General features: G+C 45.1%; 1 protein-coding gene and 1 long non-coding RNA gene across 4 annotated transcripts in view; one reads left to right on the top strand and one right to left on the bottom strand.

The window, feature by feature from the left end:
• Positions 1 to 23,359, top strand: part of LOC114870591 (uncharacterized) — an 89,397-nt gene that overhangs the window by 24,040 nt on the left and 41,998 nt on the right. The gene's annotated exons all lie outside the window — the stretch shown is intronic.
• Positions 17,087 to 23,246, bottom strand: btbd3b (BTB (POZ) domain containing 3b). Its single transcript, XM_029175352.3, has 4 exons — positions 22,305 to 23,246; positions 21,545 to 21,635; positions 19,868 to 19,986; positions 17,087 to 19,468 (listed from the first exon to the last, which is right to left on the bottom strand). Exons 1-4 carry the CDS (start codon positions 22,625 to 22,627, stop codon positions 18,436 to 18,438), a joined length of 1,566 nt encoding a protein of 521 aa, XP_029031185.1. The 5' UTR covers positions 22,628 to 23,246; the 3' UTR covers positions 17,087 to 18,435.

Here is a 23,359-nt window from a genome sequence, read left to right as displayed (position 1 = left end):
CACTCATCTCATTGCTGTGAAAATTTGCTAAAGAGGAGCCCGAGGAGCTGCTGATGATTAGTGGTGGTTAGTAAAAGCGGTACGCGAAAGGCGGGATGTTGGTCCAGGGTTTGGCTTGTAAAGAGATCATACATTACCCGAATCAAAGAAAACCCGCCCCTCAGTGGCAGCGATTAATCACACCCTGGGCTTTTTAACTGTGGAGCCAGGTACAGTAGCAGCATGTTCCCCAGCCAGGCAGCATTTGCCTGACCATTTATTTGTCAGCGGAGCCCTAGAGCATCCAGGGACACCTCAATTGACAGTGAAAAAACGGCGTTTACTCTATGTTCGCCTGCTTATTAAAAGCAGCACCACGCGGCGCCAGGGGAGCAGCACGTACAGTATTCGGCTCCAACAGTGGAACCGTTACATTGACGCACGGGAGCTTTTGATGGACAGTGCAGTCTGATCCGACCGTGGGCCACGTGTGTGTGTTCCTTTAGCGATGCGCCCTAAAAGGCCTGTGCTCCATCTGCAGTGGATGCACTGAGCTGCCTTCTTATATTCCGGCACTACAACAAGATAATAGGACATTATACATCTGCTCTTTTACCCATTACGTCCACACCATGGGGACATCGCTCAGACAAATGTGCTCTTAGAGTCCACGAGGCTTTGCCAGGGTTTTATTTTGTCTCACCTCAAGTCAAAGTAGTCATTAGTTTGCATGGCCTGCTTTTGCACTAATGGACCGCGGCCCAGCCTTTCGAACTAAAAGTTCTCAGCGCGTAGAACTGGAGAAAGTCTTCCAAGGACAGACGCAGCCACCCGGAGGCACGGCAGACAGTACATTTGGTGTCCAGAATAGAGGCCTAATGAGATACATTAAAGCTGGACGTGAATGTCCTTCAGCGCCTGATACCAGGACGTGTCCTCTGCCCCCACTGTCCCTTCTGGTGAGCTGGTCTCCGAACAGATCAATAGAGCTACATTGTGTAGTGTGTCAGTTGTACAAGTAGTTACAGAGAACTTTTTTTTTTTCTGTGTTGTCTTTTTTGAACTGGACTGTTCGGAACCAGAAAAGCATTGTTAGAAATTGCAGTTAGACAACACTTATGCTTTTACCTCCTCTAAGACCCGTACTTGTGACGCTATGAATAAGTGGCTGATACTGACCCTGGAACAGAAACGTCAAAACAGTTGAAAGGCAGTATTTTGCATACAGTACTTGTGAGAAGCCAAAAGACACTCCGGGAGCACAGGGTGGTTGTTAAACCTGGCACTTATCTCAGCAGAGGATTGAGATATTAGAGCTTGCTGTTAACAGAGCTCCTAATCAATAATGGACAAACACCGTGAATTCTCAGCAGAGACTAAACAAGGACGTCCTGTGGTCTGTGCCTGAACAGAAACAAACTACTGCCATTTTCAAGCTTAATCTTCTCCCATCTTAAGAGTACAATGAAAGCGATCACTGCGGAAAATGAACCTGGCATTTTAGACTATTCTCAGTTTTTTGAGGTTTATCTCGTTTTAAATGGCCTTTTATGAATGTTAAATGCTTCTAGCAACATCGGTGCTGCAGCCGTGTTCTTTCGAAACCTGCTGCCCTTGGGAGGAATGGAAAAGCCATTCCATGAAAAAAGACAATCTAGTAATAGACCCAATTAACCAGTCAGACAGGTTTCCATACTAATAACCACTGAAAGGAGATTGGGCAGCACTAAAGACCGATCAAAGAGACAGGCAATCAGAAATTAAAACCTCATTACGTTTTAGCCTGTACTTGGATTCACGGCCGTTCCAGAGGGGTTAGGAAGGAGATCCATTATCTCCCAGTGTGATCCAGAATGTTTTGGTGATTTTTATCTAAGTGGTGCATTATGCATTGAGAATAATAAAGAATAATTTCATTCAATTCAAACATAAACACAGAGGTTCTGGCCCCTCTATAGCTCATCAAGGACATCGGCCTTGATTTAGAGGGAATTGGAGGCAATATCTAATCTGGAAGAAAATCCTTTGTTCATTTGATAGTAAACATTCATTAAACATATAATGTGTGAAGGTAATATAAGCATATTCCCCTTATGGATACAAATATTGTTTGCGCATAGGTCTTGCAGAAGCATGCCGCATTAGAACACGGTCGTGCCAGCAGCATAAACAACATTTATAGCAAAGTTTAAACGTAATTTGTATTGATTTGTTGACATACAGCGCAAATAACACCAGAGTCGCAGCAGATGCACAGCAACCCGTAATAAATAGCATCACTTTATTCAGCTTCACGATGTAAACATGCTGTAATGCACCATGATAGCAGGCAGCAAAGGGGAAATGAATGCTCCTTTTGACTCGCATGCAGTCTCAGCACAGTCTCCGAGTCGCTCAGATCAAGGTCAGCTCTCATCCCGTAGACCTGGTTTTCCTTGTCGGTATTCCAAGCACCTCAGAAGACGTTGGCAGCAGTTTTTACTTGGCGGATACCTTTCTAACCCAGTAGGGCACACGGAAGAGACGCCGTCTGAATAGTCGATTCTTCCGACCTGCGGTCAGCATTCCGCGCGCGTCCCTCGGAGCTAAACGTTCTTCCTCTGCTCTCCTTTTAAGCCGTCCGACAGGAAGGATGCGATATTGCACCTGGTCTCTTTCACGGCTCCCTGCCCCCTTCGCCGCTTCCTCGCCGTGGAACCGTTTCACCGCTCGACACACTAATTGTTCCCTCTCTCCGTCTTATTCTATTCTTGCGCTTATGCTCCCTGTGGAGCGTCGGTGTTCGTGCATTAGAAAAGAGGACGCCTTGTTATTCAAGCTGTTACACAGATGAGTTCATAAGTGAGAACAACTGCACCCTGGGATATAGGAACAATGTAAACCTCTATAAATCTATTGGCCGCTGCTGTTCTGATGCTGGAATAGTAAACATCACGTCTCTGTGAGTCTGTGTTGTTTAATGAAACCCAATTAGTGTGAACAACCTGGTAAAAGATTTCAATCGAACTTCATCTCCTTATCTAATCTATCCCTGGAGGACTTCAATGTTCTAGTCTAATGCACCTCTGAGTCCAACTTCAAGTCCGGCTTTTTCTGCAGGCAGCCTGGACACAAATAGGAAGGGATCCTCTGTACCCATGAGTATAGAGCTTAATTTGGATACATGCTTTGTATTTCAGGGGTCATTTAACAGTCTCTCATTAAGTCTATTGCGTGCTTCAGTTAGAAAGAAATGTACGTGATAAAGTGGCCAAATTGGATATTTAGCTTTTCCATATGAAACTATCATTTGTCATAGAGTTTTAACCTTTAAGAATAATTACATTCAGCATATGTTACATTGTTGTGTGCACACCACCACATAAGTGTGTGAGATTTGAGTTTCCATTTTTTTAATTACTTCTTAGAATTTGCATTCATTGTCCATGATCCTCCTGTCACATACTGTATGAGAGTGCTTCGGGGATTCATTATAACATTGCCTTTCAGTGCTCAGCCCGGGTACATGTGTGCAGTGGATCAATGGTAATTCTCCAGCATGGAGCCTGGCCTTGTCGCGTGGCGGAGGACGCGCGGGGAAGGAGCGGGGCAGATTAAAGCAGCTTTGTCTGTGCGTAAGTGGATTATCAGCAGGTAGAGTGCTCCCTGTGTTTGTGCGGCGATTGTGTTAGTGCACTTCCTGCCTGGCCGCAGAGACGACCATCTGCCATTTAGCTCTGATGGATGGTCCCACGCAGACGTCCGTCTCCTCAACTGCAGAACACCTGCTGACTCCTGATCAGACCGTTGGCTCGTATTAGTAAAGCCGATCACTTTGACGCGATAGGATCGGCGCCTTGCTGCTGAGGTTCAAACACGCATGCACACACACACACACACACTCAAATACTCATACGCCCACAGTGTAAAATAAGATTTGGGCGCTTAAACAATTGTGGCCTTGTTCCAAGACATGCTGCAGCAGGTAGACATACAAACAGCCCTCATTATGGGCTGCATTAAGCCTGTTCCTGATTATATCGGTGAACAGACTGTAATATTTTGATTGGCATCAAACGGACATAGCTGTGCCAATTCCTAACAGGATTTAGTGTCTTGAAGCATACGCTCACCCAGGGACAAAGTATGTTTACTTCTTGAACATTAAAAAAAAAGACGAAACAGAGGGACAAACAGGAAAATGGGAAGCAGAGAAAGCAGGAGGCTCATTCTAATAAGCAAATGTTGAGAAAACCCTTAGCATTAACGGCACATACGTGATTGTATCCGACATCAAAGTGGCGCCGTAAACCACTCTAACCCGTGCGTATCAGATGAGTGTGTTTTTGAGAAAGTAGAACAGCAGACGACTTGGGAGAGGAAGGACTGTCGTGTTCTTTCATGTGACAAGTTGGGAGACATGCGAGCTGAAAATAGAAAATGTATCCATACATAATGACAAAGAGAATCCTTTGATGACAAGTGACCAACCACTGAGGTGTGCAGCACAAAAACAGCTTTACAAATAGATGGTTCACTATTGCAATGCAGTGGTTGACAGTGAATCCTAACGTACACTCTCTATAGTCTATAAGTCTATAAATGCATCAGTGCAGATTTTCTATATAATATACTGCAGGCCTGTCTGTCTTCTGGCACTGCATTAGATGTCCTGCTAGTTAGCAGATAACGGTAAAAGCTCTCTCTAAATCAGTGTCAGCATGACATCACTGCGTCCTTTAGCGGTGCCTGTTCGACATTTGTCATATTGATTTCCATTTTTCATTTCACTTCATAACTTTCAGGATCTCTTAGTTCTCATCACCTGTGGGCGCATCTTTGCTTTGCCATTAAGACGCGTATGTGTTTAACAGCAGCCTTATGTGTATGTGTGTGTGTGTGGGGGGGGGGGGATCAGTGTCAGTCACAGCATGAAAACAGGTTTTGTTGCAGACTGAGAGGCATTGACCCTCTCCGCGTGACAGACATGCTCTCAGCCTGATCAGAAGCCCCGATAGCCACCAAAAGGCAGCCAGAAGAAAGAGCCTGTCTCCTGCTGATAACCATCTCCCACCACTTGCCACTTTATCTCATCAAGCCTGTCAAGAAATAAATTAGAATACAGCAAACAGAGCTAAGCCACAGAAGCAGTGTCCTTTGTGACACGAATGATATTGGCTGACAATCACGTTTTGCTATGAATGCCTCCACAATTTCATGCATTTGCATCTGAGAGTTGATTACAGTTGGACGCACAGCTCTGGCTTCATAAGGCAAATGAAATTTCGTGATTGTGATGTGATAAGCGGATGTAATTGCCAATGACATATTAATCTACACATTAGACAAAGATGCAGAATGATGGAGTCTGTCTTTGCAAATGACAATGTCAGATTTATCAGTAAGGTCTTCAACATAGGTGTTGAGCATTTAAAGAGCATATTATTTCTTAAACAATTACTTTTAGGCCTTCATTTTATGAAACATTCGCAGCTTTATTGAAATTATGATAAAGCGTTCACATATATTATACATTTTCCTATTATACATGCATGCATTAATTATACATGCATCTTATAGTGAGCAAAACTATGTCTCTAAAAGGAGCTGCATCCTCGTCCATGATCTTGTCTGTAAATGGTCCTTGTTCCTGGAGGTTTTAAGAGTCTGATACAGATATCAATGTTCTTTCAATATTGACACAGGCACGGCCGTCTCAGTCACCCCCTCCTGCAGTGGCTCTTCCTGCAGGAGCGGCGTGTTAACTAAGACGCACACCTACCCACCGCCTCGCCGACAGGTGGGCCGCTTTTCCCCAACATTTCACTTCAGCGCCCGAGGATTCAGATTTCATGTCGCCGCAGACAATCGGTGCAGCTTTTAAAGCCCCTGTTTAATTTATGAACGCTTGCTTAACCGGATAAGTTCTCAGTGAATGGTAACAGTCATCCCAGCCGACGTCTGAAACCAAAGCGATCCAGCTGTCTATCAAATAAAGGCCCCCGCATCTGGCCACCCCCCCTCCCCCCCTTCCACTCCTATTTGACCCAGCGCTGCTTTCATCTTCCTCCTCTGAGCACAAAGTGGATGCTGTGCTGTTGCTGGGACGCAGCCAGTCAAGGAAGGAGTCCACCCCTTAGACGCTGACTGCAAACTACGGCCCCCCTCCCCTCCACCCCCCCATTCTGCTTCACTCTGTTTAGTCGCCGCCTCCGAGCTCATAAGCAGCCGGGCTTCCATTTTGCCCTAACTGCTGTGCTCCCCTACATCCAGTCCACACATACACTGGCAGACCACTGTCCCACTGACCCTCCAAAGCCTGCAATTTAGCAAGGTTATTTATGGAATGAGGCGAAGGCATCATCCCTGCCCGCTCTGCTCCGCTTTCATGATGCTGGCCCTCCACACCTATGCCTCAGCCCTCCCCTGCTTGGTGGTGAGCAAGGCACTTTCTCTGTGAGTCACAATCCTATTACCCCTCTACGGCCTCTTGGTGCGGCGATAAGAGCCGCCCAGCGCCGCGCGAGAGGGATGGTGCTGAGTCTCCTTTTGCTGCGGTAGGTGGTTTTAACATGGGAATAATGCCCCATAGAGCTTTGGCTTGCTTTATTTCTGTGAGCATTAACTTTTGCACAAAGTGTGTAGTTTCTCATGAATCGCGTTGCTTGGAGGGAAATAAACCAGAATGTGAGTTACAACATCTGTAGCTGAGGGGACACAGAAATAAAATTTAAATTTAAATATGACTAGAAGGTAAATGATAATATTAGAAAAACGCAGTATTTATCACTTATTTATGATTTGACCTCTAGACCTTCAATCTTAACGGTGTTTTATGTGGGTGGTCTCATATGGGGAGAAAATGTAGACCCTTAATTTAACATTCACTTTTATACACATGGCTTGAGTTTGTGCACACGCGGAACAGAACACAGTCACCTGAAGATAATGTGATATTTATCCACACTTTACTGTAGGTTTATGCAAATAGGGACCATTTCATGAATTAAGGTGCAGCTTGTGCAGCGTTCTGAATAAAGCAGTGCAGTGCAGTACATCTGTGTATGCACTTGCCTGTGCTGTGTTAGCAAATGCTCTGGCTCTATTAGATGTATTAAAAAGCAGACAGCCCATCTATCCTCCTTTCACCTCCTGAAAGGAAATGAATGTCACCTGGAAATTGGCTCCCTTTCTGCGCAAAGAAAAGAATCTTATTTCAGGTGTCTATTCTGGGCTGCGGTTTCCATCCATTTGGTAAATGCAGCGAGCCATGATATCCTATAGGTCCTGCATGGTGCAAACACGCATTGGGTTTTGCTTGTCCACATTTCTATGTGTCCAATGCTAGTGTGTCAGCTGACAGGGTGTTTCACTGCAGCATGCGTAAGAGTGAGTGCACTGTCAGTGATCTTAACCCTCTCATCAAAGCCCCGGCTTCGCTCCCAACACCCTCCTCACTCAGGCCTTTACGAGAGCATCAATCCCTGTTCATCCCCGTACACTGTTCCTAATTATAGCGAGGCCAGCATGCGAAGTAGAAGGAGCCTCTGTGCGACTCTACCCCTGCAAGAGCCAGAAAGACGGAGAAGGCGAAAAGGGGCTTGATAATTAGGAATCTGGTCCATTTTCCTCTTCCACTTTTCACTCCTCTCCATCACACCCTGCTTCATCTGCATGTTTCAGAAGGTTCCTCCAATTACTGAGGCAGTACCCCCGACTGCTGCTCCATTCGCCACCAGGGGAGTGTGTGGGGAGATGAGAAAATGGAAGAATTCTGGGAACAGTGTGAGTCAGAATTAATGGTTGAAATTAGCAGTTCCACGGGCTAGGCTAAAATTCAGAGTGAGTGGATTCTATATGCGTCCAACCATCACAGTCAGACCTGTTACTTTTATTTCATACTCCTGTTCCTATGCACAGTCGTAAGCTGCAACGTACTTTCCTAAATGGACCTCTCGCATGCACTGTGCTCTTTTGAAAATGTCAGTCTGACCTCAGCAGCACACGGAGTGAATCAGTGTCCCTAAGGGAACGCTTACACCCACCGGCCACTTTATTAAACCTGTAGAGCTCAATGCAGCAGCTCCACCATAAATATGACTTTTATAAAGTTTTTTTCATTTCTTGTTAGAACCTGCAGAAAGGTTATTATTCTACTACATCTTCATTATTAAGGTCACAAAGCCACACTGGAGTGGAGATACAGCATTAGCAGGTGTTTCTAATGTTTTGGCCCCTGTGAAAATATTCTAGCATGAATACTTTATCCTGGATTGCATGCATGAACAGGTGTACTGTACCAGTACAGTAATTATTGTTGCTCACAGTCAACCAGTAAGATCAGTAGTGTTTCAAGCAAAGGTTAAACAGCAAATTGGATGTAAAATATGAGTTTGACTTGAAACACTTGACTTTGTAGTCCTGACTGCAGTGTAAAATCCCATCACCCACACACACACACAAACACACATCCAGCACTGGAGTAAAACTACCTACACACCCTATCTCATTTCTCAGTTCTGCAGCATCAGCTGCAGCCAAGGTGACAATATGATTGGGCTGAAGGGAGGATGGTTCCAGTGAAAATCACTGGAACCTGGGAGGGAGTGTGGTTTAGGGATTTGGATTTGCCGTTGCCTTTTTCTCATGGAATGCGGTGGAGGTTAAGGGGGAAGCACAAATCCCACTGCTTGTGCTAAATAGCAGTGGCTTCTGTGCGAGTTCAAAATGGCTGACTGCGGAGGATAAATGGCTACATGTAAAACTGATGCTCTTAAGAAGAAAAACGAAAGAACTTCTCATTCACTCCCATCCCTTAGAGCAGTCATGAAAACGGAGGACGACTGTGGTCGCTGCACAGCTGCTGCGTAAAACCTTTTCATGCTAAGAGGAAAAGCTGTTTCAAAACAGCAAATTATTATATATTAGTCACCACTGCTTAAAATATGCTCTCTGGTGGAAAAGGGGCTTTTAAGTAATGGTAATAATGGATTTAGATCAGGCCATTTATGACAGTAGCTAAATGCATTATCTTACATTTTCACCTGGTTAATATATTATGGACTTTTTTTTCTCCATATTTCTACAGTACATGTACAGCTGCTTTTACTCCCCATCTGGACTCATTGTTTAAAGTTTGCCTTTAGTTTCCTCCTAAAATAGCAGACGGCTGCGGAACACTTCGCACTCAGTAGCTAATCTTTTCCTAGTTGGTCATTATCAGCTCCTGCCTTGCTCCGCTGCTCACTTTCAACACAGATTAGGATGTACACAATGAAACCATTGGCCTGGCTGTTGCTGTAGTATTAAGCCGTGTGTGCCACACTACAGTCCACATCCATGAATACACTATCATTGTATATTTGCTTTGACCCCTTAAGGTCCCTGCTGCACAATCCCCCCCCACTGCTCAGCATTCACACGCAGAAGCCAATGAGAAGCATGTCATGGCTGCTCATAATAGGAATGGATAACATTATGGAGGTTTCATTTCAACCATGTAATGTTGCTGTCATTTCTACTTCTTGGATCCCAGTGTATAACACATCAGAGAAATATCCCCCAGATCCCACGAGAGAAATTTCCTTCTCACACGGCTGCAACATCCCCCGAATGTGAAATCAGCCGGCAGCAATGGATGGAAACAAAATTGCCACTGGGTGTAATTGGCAGCCCCATTAAAAAGCTACTGCAGTCATGGGAGGAGTTAGTGTAGTTACAAGGTTATAGTGGGGACCAAACTAATTTGGTGTGGGTAGTAATGTTGTGCAGGGATGATCCAGAGTACTTACCGGGCAGTGAAAGCCTCTCCTCTAATGCATTAGTATCATGGCATTACTAATTACTATATGACCACTATAAAAACCACTACTGACAGTCTCCTGCTGGAGGTTTGGAGCTTTCAGTAGCACCAGAATATACGGTGAGAAAAACAGTGACAGACCAGCAGAGTGTTAGTTGTAGACAACACAGCACACAGATTAACAAAGCACCATATTAACCTTCAGGTGCATCTAATTGTTGGGAAATTGAATGCAGCTCTCAGTGAGGGGGGAGATCAATACATCGAGCCGGCCCGGCTCACAAGCTCTAATCCTGAAAATCTCCTCCGGGTCCTAAAGTAGCGTATTGAATATGTGAATAACTCGGATAGCACTGCTTAAGCATAATTTATGCAACGCGCCCACATTCATCCCAGCGAGTGGCCAGTGATTTTTAAACCTTGACCCCCTCTCCCGTCAAGCTATATTTAGCCCAGAGCCCTGGCGCTAAAAGTTTGGGCCGGTGCTGCTGCACGCGCTGCCTGCCAACGCGGGGCTTTTCTGATTCGCTCCCGCTAAATGGATAGTTCTAAATGGAATCAGCACACAGCTACATGCACAGTGTAAAACCCTGCACATACTGCACTGTATTGTACTGTATGCTCTACCTCCCACGCTGTTTACCATGAAAACAAATGCCTCCTTTGTTCTGAGGCTGTGATACTGTCAGAAGGAGTAACAAATTATCCGATACTCTAAATAGAACAATAATGTGTTTAATTCCTGGTTTTACGACCTTCGATGCGCTGAGCGTTGGTAGAGGCTGCAGTCACCACGTCGCTCCCCCAGAGTCAGGCCACCGCTGACAGGGTTCCCTCCGGCCGCCTCTTTGTTTTTAGTGGCTCCATTAGATTAGCGCCACACCTGGCATGGCTCCTCACACATAATGACCCTCCTTTATATCCTGTCTATTTTATCGGCATAATAGGCCTCTGATGAAATATTACAAGTAAAGCTCCTTCTCTGTGCTTGACTGAACTGTGTGTGGGGTCAGAAAAAAGTCATTGGCTCATGAGCCTTTAATGATATAGCAAATTAAAGGGATGTATTCAAATGGGTATTAAGTGGGGAAATGGGAGACAATCTGCAATCCTCACATACTGTCAATGGAGAAGTTCCTTTTGAAATTACACGAGCAGGCTTATACTGTAATATTAAAAATATGCCAGTGACTATTTAACCCTTTCAAGGAAAGAGCAGATTTACCTTCATTCCTGGAAGTAGAGAACTAGTTGACAGTTACACTTCACCATATACAATGCATTTTATGTACCTTTGTTATGCAAAAGAGGCATGTTAAAAAGAATTTCATCATTGGAAAATGAAATTCCGGCCGCCCCGCCTGCTCCCCATGGTTGTGAGGGCTGCTGGAGGGGCAGCGCGGCACACTGGAGGAAAATCCCTTCCACCCCAATCTTGTTGAGCTCTAACGTACTTAGGCTTTTGATATTTTATGTGCCGCTCCGGTGATGGAGGGATGCTGAGGGGCGATGTAAGGAATCCTACCCGGTTTCCTGGTAAACTGCAAATACTGTGGACATACAGTCAAAACAAGTGCAGAACCTACAGGATGTGCCTTTTAGCTGAACTCATTATTAGTACTTTGGTGAGAGATATAAATAATTCAGCTGGTATCTTGCTTAGTCTATGCACACGTCCTGATCTTGCACTTTTTTACGCATATTTAACTACTGTCTATTGTTCCACCTTTATTCAGAAAAGCTAAATCTGCAAGAATTGCAAACAATAGTATTCCAGCCATGGTTTCTCTAAGTGTTCTGTTCCTGCTCTGCTTGCTTCACCGCAGCTGCAGGTGACAACACTATAATTAATTGAGTTGGAATCACATTCATCGGTTGGTGGGTGTTGCGTCTCTTTCTTGACTATTTGTTGCCTTGGGGTGGTCAAGATCTTCCACAGCGCAGCTTATCTGTTAGAGAAAGGATTTATCTCAATTTGCACTCTGTATTGCTCTCATACAAGAATGTAAATAGTGAATAAGAATATGATATTTGAGCTTTATGTCTTCCTTTGACACGTTTAGCTTTTTATTTTATGTGACACGACTATTCACATTAATACACCCCATTTTTATTACATTGAAAGATTTCAAAATACCAGACTCGCCTGTATTTAATGTCACCCTCTTTCATCCTGCTACTATCATCTGCCACATGACTGAAATCAACCTACGTGACAGTCACTGAGCAGAAGCAGATGTTCATCCCACACCTGCTTATGTATAGAATTACCACCAGATATAAACAGACAGACGGGGGCTTTGTTTAAGGTTGAGCCCTACAAAATAAGGCCTGATGCTCTCTTTATCTATAACTCACACATAATTTGATGATTTACATTGGACCTTCAGTATCAGCAGCTGCATTTATTTGAGCTGTTACCTGGATTTCTTCAATACAAAGCAAGAGTAAACACACACACTCGCGAGTCAAAGCGGGAAAACTTCCACAGAACACAACACTTTTATTCATCTCATGTCCTATGATTATTTCCAGTAGCTCAGACTGAGCAAAGCTTTGGTATCTCAAAGGGAAGCGGAAAGAAGGGGAAGGTAAGGCACGGTGGAGCTTAAATTGAGGCCATTATTGAGGGCAGTGTTAGCAGGGAATGGTTTGGGGTTTGTCTCGGAAAAAAGCACAGGCAGAATGAATTTTAGTAAGGTCAGATGAGCACTGATGGCACCTCATAGAAATCTCTGAAATAATCTAAAGCTACAGAATATTCAATTCCTCTTCAGAACGCCTGTCTTCTATTGTTTCATAATTTACAGTAGTTCTAGATTAAGAAATGTTTACAGCTTTGAGCCTGGTTTTCTGCCTGACAGTTATGGCAGCTGCGTCTATTGATTTGCATTCATGATACAATAAGGAAAAAAAAACTCTTTTCTTTGCTGACACCAGATTCTTCATCAGCCTGGATCACGCAGCTGTTGGCGCATGGCAGAAATAGAGCTGCTGTGAATGCAGATGTGTGAATGGGGAATCCTAGCTATAGTGAATTGTGTGACAGGACGCAGTGGGACTGAATTGAGTAGGTAATGCCTTTTGATCCATGCTAATTGCGCGGCCCCTTCAAACACAATATCCGGGTTTTCTTTAGATGAACAGGATGTAAAAAGGGAAACAAGAACAGGAGGCAGCACTCGAAAATTGGGCCACAAAAGCAGCTCTGCCAAGCTGGTAGAGATGCTTCAAGGCCCAACTGGTGTGGTGCCATACTGTAACTGTTATCAGACTCAGATAGAAATTGCCAGTGTAGAAATATTTTCTCTCCCTGTTTAACCTTAGGGTTAAATGAGAGAAAATGGCCATTCAGAAAATACAATGTACTGTGTTTAATGTGCATTCAGGGAGAGGAACTGCAATCGCGGACCATTGTTATATTTGTGCTGACTTCTAGTTGATATTTCTGATTTGTGTGACAAAAGACGTACCTTGTTGCCGCTATAATGTCCCTGCTGATTACCCCCCAAGCCACACCATAAGATCCTAAGGCAGATAATGACAGACTATGGGAAAAAGCACATTCAAACTCCTGCTATAATACATTTCTATTCATACTTATGCAAATCATGAATGCAGCCATTTAAATCGCGTTATGCTTACTTCACTTGAGCGCAAGGGAAAACTGGGCCGGGAACAAGAGATCTTAGAGCAGAGAAGAGCTCTAAATAAATGCAGATAAAGCTCAACTCCTGTGCTTTTTATTTCTGCGCTCTGTTTCTTTATCACTCTCAATTACTCATTAAAATACATTATCCACCCCTCACACAGCACAGAGAGAGAGAGAGAGAGAGCGAGAGCATGTGTACAAATGAATTAGTGCTGTTTGTTGTACTGTTTCGGGCTCGAGTCGTTTCAAGTAGCTTATTTGAGGGAGCCCACAGATCATGTTTAGTAAGCTCACTCTCATTATATCGGGCCCTGGGGAGAGAATGGCCCACTCACTCCATACTATCAAAGCCACGGAGCTGCCTTCGGGACCACGCTTCAGTATGAATAGAGGCTCCAGAGTACATACAAAAAGTAGCATGCTCAGCCCTCATCACCTCTCGCAGTGGGAAGCTGCCAACATGCAAGGTTTTGATCAAGCCTCGCTGTAATGGCTGTGGGTGACAGGTATACGAGACCATGGTTGTGGGAATAAATAGCATGATTAGCATAATGCATCACCAACAAATTCAACCTTCAGAGCTTATGAAAGAACTAGTTTTTGCCCGGGTGCTGCGTTCCTATACCTTCTGGGATCACGTTGCATGGGACAAAACACACAATTATGTAAACAGGGTATTTACGAAGACAGAATTGGACTTTAATACGGTATAATTCACTTCCAGCGCGCGCCTGATGCTCTGTCACCATGCTGCCTGTATTTTTGGCAGCGTGCAGCGGGCTCTGCGGCAGCCATTGTTCACCAAAAGCGTATTTCCACTCCTTTCAGCCATCATAATTCACGTGATACGCAGAGCGCTTACCTCCAGAAATCCCGGTCGTATTGATCCATCTGAAGCCGAGCAACATGGCTATAAACAGGCTAATCTAACATAAAAGCCGGCCTCTCAAAGCCCCGGCCTGTTGGAGCGATTTAGCTCTGCCTGGTAGCAATGAATAAATAAATAGATAAATGAGACACACAATCACAGGCTCAGTCCCACAGTGCATGCCAACCTCATGCAACTGGAGGCAACAGCCCAGATACGAGATTATGTGGAATAATATTGTGTGGGTTGTGCTGGTCTTTAACCCCACAGGACCAGTGGGGATGGCTGAGAGGTGGGACGTTAGCTATGATCAGTCAGACTCCACTGTCTCTGCCTGGACTCGGGTCTGACCTTTATGACCTTTAGCTGCACTCGTGTACAGTATAATTCATTGCTGGATTGTATGTCCACTAATAATAGCCAGGCCAGGCTCATACCGTACCTGTGTTCCCCGCTGATTGGTGCAGCCTGACGGCTCCGTGTGAGCTGAGGCCCGGGCCGTTAGCGTAGCGGGGGGCTCAGAAGCCCCTTACTGTACACCGCCGTGGATTACAGCAATTTGCTTCAACCTTCAGCAGCCCTTGCCAGATGCTCTTTTAACATTTACAGGGGAGTTTCTGCACTTTGAACACAGCGGCGCAGTGTGTAGGGAAAACGGTTCTACAGATACATTTAGCAAAGGGGAGAAAGCGCTTCGAGGTTTCCTTTGAGACTTGTCGAATTAAAAAAACAAAAAAAGGATCTTGAAATCATTTTCTTTGATGAATTCTTAAAACCCACAGCTGTGTTTCCCCCCCATCTTCGGCCATTATTAATTCAGTGACATTTTGCTAGGATGGAAATTGTCAGGATGTTGAGCAGTGGATATGCGATCGCCTGCAGTGAGCAGAGCCCTGGTTAATGTGGTAAAACAACAGCATGGGGTTCATCTCATCACTTTCTTTGTGGTGCGTTCAGGTTATCCCTGCAGCACGTTGGTGTGCCAGGTGGCCACCGTTGTGGTGATGTGTCCAAGATGTTAAGTGTGAAGTTAGGACACAACATTCCCTGCTACATGTAGGTACCGGACCATGTGACCTTTTGATTCCGTTCAAAAGCTTATCTCCACTTGGATCAATCAATCTCACTGAGCATTAGAAATGTTGATCAGCGGTAAGCCACAGTCCTCCCTCAAGTCAAACAGAATCCTTTCATGCTTAATTTGTATTGAACTGTAATTAAATCCACAGTGAGTCTTTCCTAGGCAATATGTGCCCTCTGCGGGTAATGCGTTTTCCCTTTTCGCTTCTCTCCGAAAAGGAAACATGTTTATTTCAGAGCTTGTCTATAAAGAATTCACTGTCACATTTATAATTAATGAATAAAACATATCATCTTCATTGAAGCTCTGATAAGCAAATCTAAAACTGCAAATGTATTAAATTATATATTAAACTTCGAGTGGCCAAATCAAATGGATTTCCAGCAGTGATGTAAGCAAGCAATCCTAAAAAAATGCCTCAGATTTATCATTCATTTTTAGTATTTAGAAGAAAATACTGTATCACACTAATTTCCTTCACTGTGATTTTTGCTTTGCTTAATGATTTCCATTTTAATTACATTTCATTCATAGACTTATTGTGGAGGTTTTTTTTTCCACAGTAGCTGCCACATCTCATTATATAAAATATTGTTTTCTTTAAATATTGCTCAGTTGTTGAAGCTTTGTGATAATAAGTAATTAGAGCTTCTGACAAGACTGATAGGACGGTTGTGTTTGGTAATGTGCTTTATGAAAAGCATCACTAGACATCAGCAACTGCTCCCAGATCTAGTTTTTTGTCGTTGTTATACAGTTGGGAGGGTCTAATTATGCTGCTATAGATCAGTTACATGTTAACTGTTTGTTTCCATGAAACGCAGGTCTACTGCTGATTCCTGGCACATTTTAGTCTCCCGCCACCTTCACTGCAATTAATGGTCTTGCTTACAACATTAGTGCCTCGATCATGAAAAATCACTCTGAAACTCCAAGTCTCCCAACATACTGAGTACAATTCATCAAGGGCTTCATGCTCATTGGTGATGTCAGACTTGGTCTCAGCCTTATTGAGTGCCTTGGTAATCAAGTACCTGCCATAAGCCCCCAGGACTGATTGTGTTTTTTAAAAATGTGGTTCGTGATGAGGTGTCATCGGTGTCGAGATTCTTTTTAGTTTAACAGCAAAAGTCAAAAAGTTTCTGTCAGCTCGTGCATAATTGTACCTGGGATTTTTAATAACCATACAAGCAAAGAACCTGTCACTGACACAAAGATGTGAGCAGAAATTCTCCTTCACAATTGGCCTTTTTTTTATCAGCGGGTCAAGTGAGACTGACCGCGGGTCAAACAGGGAGTGCAGCGGCCTGGAAATTGTAGGAGATTGCATTATGATTTTTTTCATTATGTGGAAACCTGCCATGGTCGTGTCAGGGGGCTTCTCTATATGGATGCAACCTGTGAGAATTGTAAAGTACTGTCTTTGTACTGCAGGAGGGATTGCGCGTCGAAAAGCCACCCTTCAGGGTTGGAGCTTATTGAATTTATATGAGGGGGGGGGTGTAGTGTTGCATAGTTCAGTGGGATGCAGAATAGAGTTTGACACACAAAGAGCAGGCTGTGTGAGTGGTACGAAGACGTGGATCATCAATCAAAAACAGCTCTGCATATTGCAAATCACTGCAGTGCAGAGGAACGTCACCCAGTGCCAATCAGCTCATTTCACACGCAACACGGAGAATGTGGGAGCGCTGCTGCTTACAGACGGGATACACGGCCGCCACGTTCCAGTATGCTTTGTTTATTGGCATCATCAACAATCATACACATTCCGAGGTCCCCCGGCGCTGTAGCACATAAACACGGGACCCGCGTTGCCCCTTTCGTCGCCAGCAGACGAGCCTGTGGTCGCTCGGGCCACATCAGAGGGAAAATTCAGTAGCACAGAAAATCAGAGAGATTTTTTAAAAGAATCGCTGCATTAAAAAGAACAAGTAACAAAATCAATAATAAAAAAAAAAAAATCACCAGTGCAATTGTGCAGCATATACAGAAGCTTCTGCACATACTGATATAGTCGATCACGTTGGGACGAGGTGCTTAGCAGTTCAGAGAGCACAAGGTTTCTAACAAAGACGTGGGCGTCTATAAGATAAACATCTTCTAACACGCAAACAATCATTAATCTTTTAAACAAAACCAAGGCGCCAGAACAATTAGTAGCACACACTGGGTGAGACAGAGCAGCCCTGTCCATGCTGTTAGGTACCCAGTGTAGATAGAGCTCAAACCAATGGAAACCTCTGCTCCACAGTGGAGCGGTGAATAGTAATCAAGTAGAATATCACCGTAAACATGACACCGAACGAAATGAAGCATCACTGGAGTGACTGAGACGAGTGTGGGTGCAGAGCGACATGCTACAGAGAGAGATACTCCAGGGGTTACGTGTATGTTACATCTAGTGCTCCCTATTCTAGGACCCCACCGCTTCTAAGTGCCCCGTTACTAGATTGAAAATATCAATAAGCTGCAGATTTGATTGGAATCACTCATATACAAATGCCTACATGGAATAACACGCTACAACAGGACAAACAATGCTTCTGACTGCAGTCGTGCAGAGCGCTGTTTTGAGTCTCAGCCTTTTCCACGTCCCTAATGAGACAGAGTCGTGATGGGAAATGCTCCTCATAGGATGTAGAGTGTAAAGTATTGCTGCTATTTATGTGCATTCTATGCAAGCATAGAAGTAATAAACATACTGTAAGATAGTCATCATATAAGACATTTATGCAGCCAGTGTTGGCCGCGGTTGTAGCATCATATATATTTCTGAATTTACATATATTCATATATACATGCACAAGAGGTGCAACATATTCTGTTTGTTTTCCTTTTTGACTATTTCACTGCGTGTTTTGGATGATATAACATATCTGGTCCAAGCTGAATGGACCATTTACTGAAAGCAAAACCACAATCGACCCTGTTGCAGGTCTGAGATTTTTTTTTGTTTCGTTTTTTTTTTCACAATTGTGACAAAAATAAATAACAGTAAGTGACACTATGCACAGAGTGATCGCTGATTCTCCTTCAGCGTGTTGGCAGTCAGTCAGGTGTGTGGCAGGACCTCAGGCGTAGAAGATGAGTTCTGGGATCTGCCCGCCCTGCACCCCGGTGCCGTTGGTGCTGTCCGAGGAGCACTGGAACTGAAAGGTGACCTTCCCGCACTGCACCTCCGTCATTCCTTCCTGTCCGAAGTAGCTCAGCTCGTTCCCGTCCAGCACCACGCTGGCCGTGTAGAAGGTGTCCGGCTCGATCTGGACCGGGTACTCGAACCACACTGGGAAGGTGTTACTGGAGCCGTCGGAGAAGTACTTGCTGAGGTTCTGTCCCAGCAGCACTCCCTGGCGCTTGAGCTCAATCTTGGCGCTGTACTCTGCCGAGCCGCAGCTAGATCCGTACAGGCCGAACCCGGCGATGAAAACCCTCTTATCCACCGCGAACTGAATGCTGTCGCAGCGGCCCCGATAGCGCCACTGGTTGCTTCGGTAGGCGCAGGACTGGAACCTGTGGCAGCGCTGGGGTGTCAGGCCCTTCCTGGGCTGGCTGACGAACTGCAGCTCCGGCTTCTTGGCCGCTGTGTACCAAAGGAATATGTCGTTGGTCTCGTTGAGTGTCAGCACCCCCGACTGGGCTGCTCCATTGGCAAAGTCATCCAGGGCCATGGTAGGGATGCGTATCAGGTACATGGCTTTGCCCAAAACCTTCCGCTTGTTGTCAGTGGACGAGGTGAGCTCCTGTCTTTGGCACTCAGCCTCCGCCCAGCTGAGCGCTGCCTCGAACACCACTATCTCTTTAGCGTTGAGCGTCTCTCGCTGTAAGATACTCTCCAGAGTCTGCGAGTCGATGTCACAGAAGCCCTCTGAGCATAGCGCCAGCTCGGCCTGGGCATCAATCACCTCCCAGCAGCGCTGCGTCAGCTCGGGCTCCTCAAACAAGCAGCTCTGGGAGAGGAGCACGCAGGCGTTCTTGGCGCTCAGGCTGGTCTCCAGGAAGTTGACGCAGGCACGTGCCAGGTGAGGCACAATGTACTTTTTGGCGGCGTAAAGCGTTGCCAACACTGTGTCAGCGCTCAGGTCAATCTCATCGCAGTAAATATATCTGTTGACAAAAAAAAATAAAATAAATGAAACCTTTGGCGTTTTTAGACGAGAAGTCAAGGACCGACAATTTCACAGTGGGAATTAGGATCGGAAGGAGGAAACTGCACCAGCTAATCAAAGCAGCCTCCTACTTCTTCTCTACCACCTACTGAAACTCACTGGCAAGAAGGGAGAAAACAATACCAGGAACAACAAGTGATGCAGAAGCAGCGCAGAGGAGGTACAGTATAAAACAGAACAGCCTGATTCAGTATGAAACGTGATATTTTATTGTGCTAATAGTATATTTATTTATATTTATTAGCACATTTGACACTAATGTCAATATATCATATATATATATATATATATATCATAGAGACTTTATAAGTAAAGAGTTCAGATGGAGAATTCTTACTTCAGCATTGCCAGAAATGCCGCTGGTTCCACATCTGGAATATGGATTTCATCCTTGTTTTCAGCCAGTTCGCCATAAAACATGGCGTGGAACACTGAGCTGCCCACTGCCAAAACATACTGTTGGAAAAAAGTAGAGACAACACAAATAACTACGCGCAGAACCTTTGTACAAGAGGGAATCATGTTACGCGTGCACAAGTCTCTGTCCTTACATAATAACACAGATTTGTGTTTGTGGATTTTTAACTATGCTTCAACACAGAAAAACCCGTTGACTTTTTCTCATAATGAGCAGCTCATTGCTGTTCACCAGTTACTGTTTTCCCCGAGGACGAGGATGCAGGTTTCTACTGGATGGCATAAAAGATTACAGCTAGAATCAAGATGAACAAGGTTTAGTTTACTGGAATTAATGACTTGTCTGAATTTACGATAACTGCAGCACAGTGTAACTTGTAATATTAGAAATAAACCCTATAAAATAAACAGTATAGTATACAAGACAGAGAGTTGGGTAATTACATTTGTGTGTGTGTGTGTGTGTGTGTGTGTGTGTGTGTGTGTGTGTGTGTGTGTGTGTGTGTGTGTGTGTGTGTGTGTGTGTGTGTGTGTGTGGCAGCATCCGCACAGGCTTCTGTGTGTGGGCGGTTTACATTTCCTCACACAGATTTGCTGTTAAGTGATGAAATTGCAGTGAACGCGTTGTTTTAAAACACAATGGTTATGTTTTCATGAAGAGACGCCGTCTAAAAAGGCTCTTGCATGCGACCATCTCAACACAAGTAAATCAATTCTGCATAGTCCCACCTTTCGACCATCTGTATTATACAGATCAGTTTACTTAAAATCTACCTGCATCCTCCATCCTAGAATAGAACAGAATAGAATAGAAAACCTTTATTTGTCCCCCAATGGGGAAATTGTCATCATCATGAAAGCAACTCTACAAATCTAAATGACAATGCACATGTGAAATGCTGCCAAATGGACACATTAACGACTGGTGCGCTAAAGATTCTAATAACCCACTGGTATCAAGTTATCCTCTGTGTCCTTCTATAACTGCTTCACATAAATGCAGCTACTCTTCACAAAGAACAGAGACAGTCAGACTGTGGAGAAAAAATCACTTAATGTGCAGGTTATTCTTAGACTCGTTATAGATATAGATGTTAGATACAGATATAATAATAGAGCAGACATGTGGTCCGTATGTGTGTCGTAGATGCTTCTAGTAGATTAACTGCAGGCTTCCAAACTTAAAAGCTAATCAGCTAAATGTGTTCTGAGCAGAATTTCTGAAGGCGCCTTATCACTGTTACTGTGCGCTGTTGCGCTTGATTAAAAGTTGGGTAATTACAGAGCGGTTTGTGAAAAGCTGAGCTAAGGCAGAGACAAAGGCAGGTCCAGTGTGTGTGAGATGACTGGTGAAGAGGATATCCCTTCCTCCTTCCTCGCGCTCCTTCAGCCTCATTTACATAAATAATTGAGGACTGTCTCGAAAAGACACATGGCGCGGAAGTGAGAGTGGAGCACAAAGGAGTTCGGCTCCATTATTGCTGGCGTTGACAGAGATTATTTTTATGCTGATATGATACGAGCAACACTGGGCCGATTGCTTGCTGCTTAATTTCCTCCCTGCTACTCTGATTTCACGGGCAGATGAGCTTCTTACTCTGTGTCCGGGCAGTCGCTGGGTCCTTCCAGTCTGACCCACCACGAAGTGAACATCCGCCATCAGCTCATTGTTGAACATTACCGAATTCCTAAAAAGGGTAAAACACACCGAAATTAAGAATTTGCACGATTTAGATTAAAGGAGGCAGATGAAGTGAGAACCATATCTTCATATTGTCCCAGTTCATTTGTTCAGTTGCTGGAGGATTCAATCATTTTATTAGTGTGGTCTTATTTGGTCACTTTTCAACTCTGGCACTTATAGGGAGACAAACAGGAAAGTGGAGTGAGTGGAAAATCCCCGCTGAGAGAGAATGGGACCAACAATACGTTCATATATTATTAAGTAATGGAACATGTCACTGGGTGGGTAAACAGGCCTGGGTTCTGGAGAGACAACAAAGCCAGGCTGGAAAGCTCCCATTTTACACTGAACAGCTGGGCTCTTTTACTGATAGGCCAAGGTAAATATTTAGCTTTTAGTACACAGCAACCTCTGTGCATATCAAACAGCGCTTGTCCGCCCTCTGTTATGTCAGAACGGCAGAGTCTACAGACAGGAGCAGGAGAGGGTGTAAACACAGATACCCCCAACAGATTGAGGGCAGGGCAGAGGGAACACGCACGCACACGCACACACACACACACACACACACACACACACACACACACACACACACACACACACACACACACACACACACACACACACACACACACACACACACACTTTAGCTGCTACTTCTGTCTGTACCCACCTTTCTCTTATAGTGGAGTAGAGTCCCTGCCAGTTACAGTTCTGGATGGTGTTGTTGTTGTTGAGGTTCTGCTGCTGCTGGTACTGTTGCACGGTGGTGGTGGTGGTGGTGGAAGCGGGCTTTTTGGTGGGAAAAATGTCCGCTGCCATCTTCTTCTTCTTCTTGCTCCTCAGGGTGATTATCTCATAACAAACAGGGGGCAGCTTGGAGCCTCCGCTGGCATTCCCCTTCTTGGAGCTTTTACTCGACTTGCTCTTCACTGACTCGGGAAGCATTAAGAAGAAAGTCAGACATTTCATGTTCCTTCCCTTGGCATCTACCATGAGTGTGTTCAACTGCCGAGCAGTGGGAGCGCTTGCAGAGAAGACATTCACCGGGAGCGGACTCAGCGGGGTGCCGGGAAGAGGGCGGCTGAGGCTGAGCGCTGTGTTGAGCCGTGCGGTAGTCGGAGACTGGATGAGGCTTCACCTTCCAGCAACTGACACAAAAGCTCTGTTCTCTTCACCCCGCACTCAGGCTGGTGATCCAAAGGCACTTTTCCTGTGCGAAGTTTGATCTGCTGACAGAGCGGCTCTTAGGGCTCCCATCCCTGCTCGTCCAGAGTGATGAAATCACCTCCTCGCATCACTTTTCCTTCTTCTCTGCTCCCCTGCCTCCTCCGCTCACTGCTCGGCTGAGGGGCTCTGCCTGACAGCGCCAGATTTAGTACCGCTGCAGCGTTCCTCAGACTAGCAGCGCTGTTTGCTCAGTTCCCCTCATTTCCCACTCTCTTCCCCCCTCTCAGTCTCCCCTCGTCCGCGGGGCTACCTCCTCTGCGGCGCCTGCTCCCTTCCCTCCTCCTTCTCCATGGAGCGGAGTCATCTGCAGGATGCTGTATCCGAGGATGCTGCGCTGCTCCGCTGCTCCGCTAAGCCGCTCGTTCTGCTGACTACAGAGGTTGAATGGGAGAGCGCAGAGGAGATTGGACCCCCCCCCCCCTCCCCTCCCCTCCTCCACTCACCCCTCACAGCACAGTGCACGGCTCTCTCCAGAGCTCAGCCAATGGCGGCGCGCAG

Source organism: Betta splendens, chromosome 15 (genome assembly GCF_900634795.4).
Source record: "Betta splendens chromosome 15, fBetSpl5.4, whole genome shotgun sequence".
Classification (NCBI taxonomy): domain Eukaryota; kingdom Metazoa; phylum Chordata; class Actinopteri; order Anabantiformes; family Osphronemidae; genus Betta; species Betta splendens.
The sequence above is the reverse complement of the archived record's forward strand: the minus strand, read 5'-3'. Positions and strand labels throughout refer to the sequence as shown.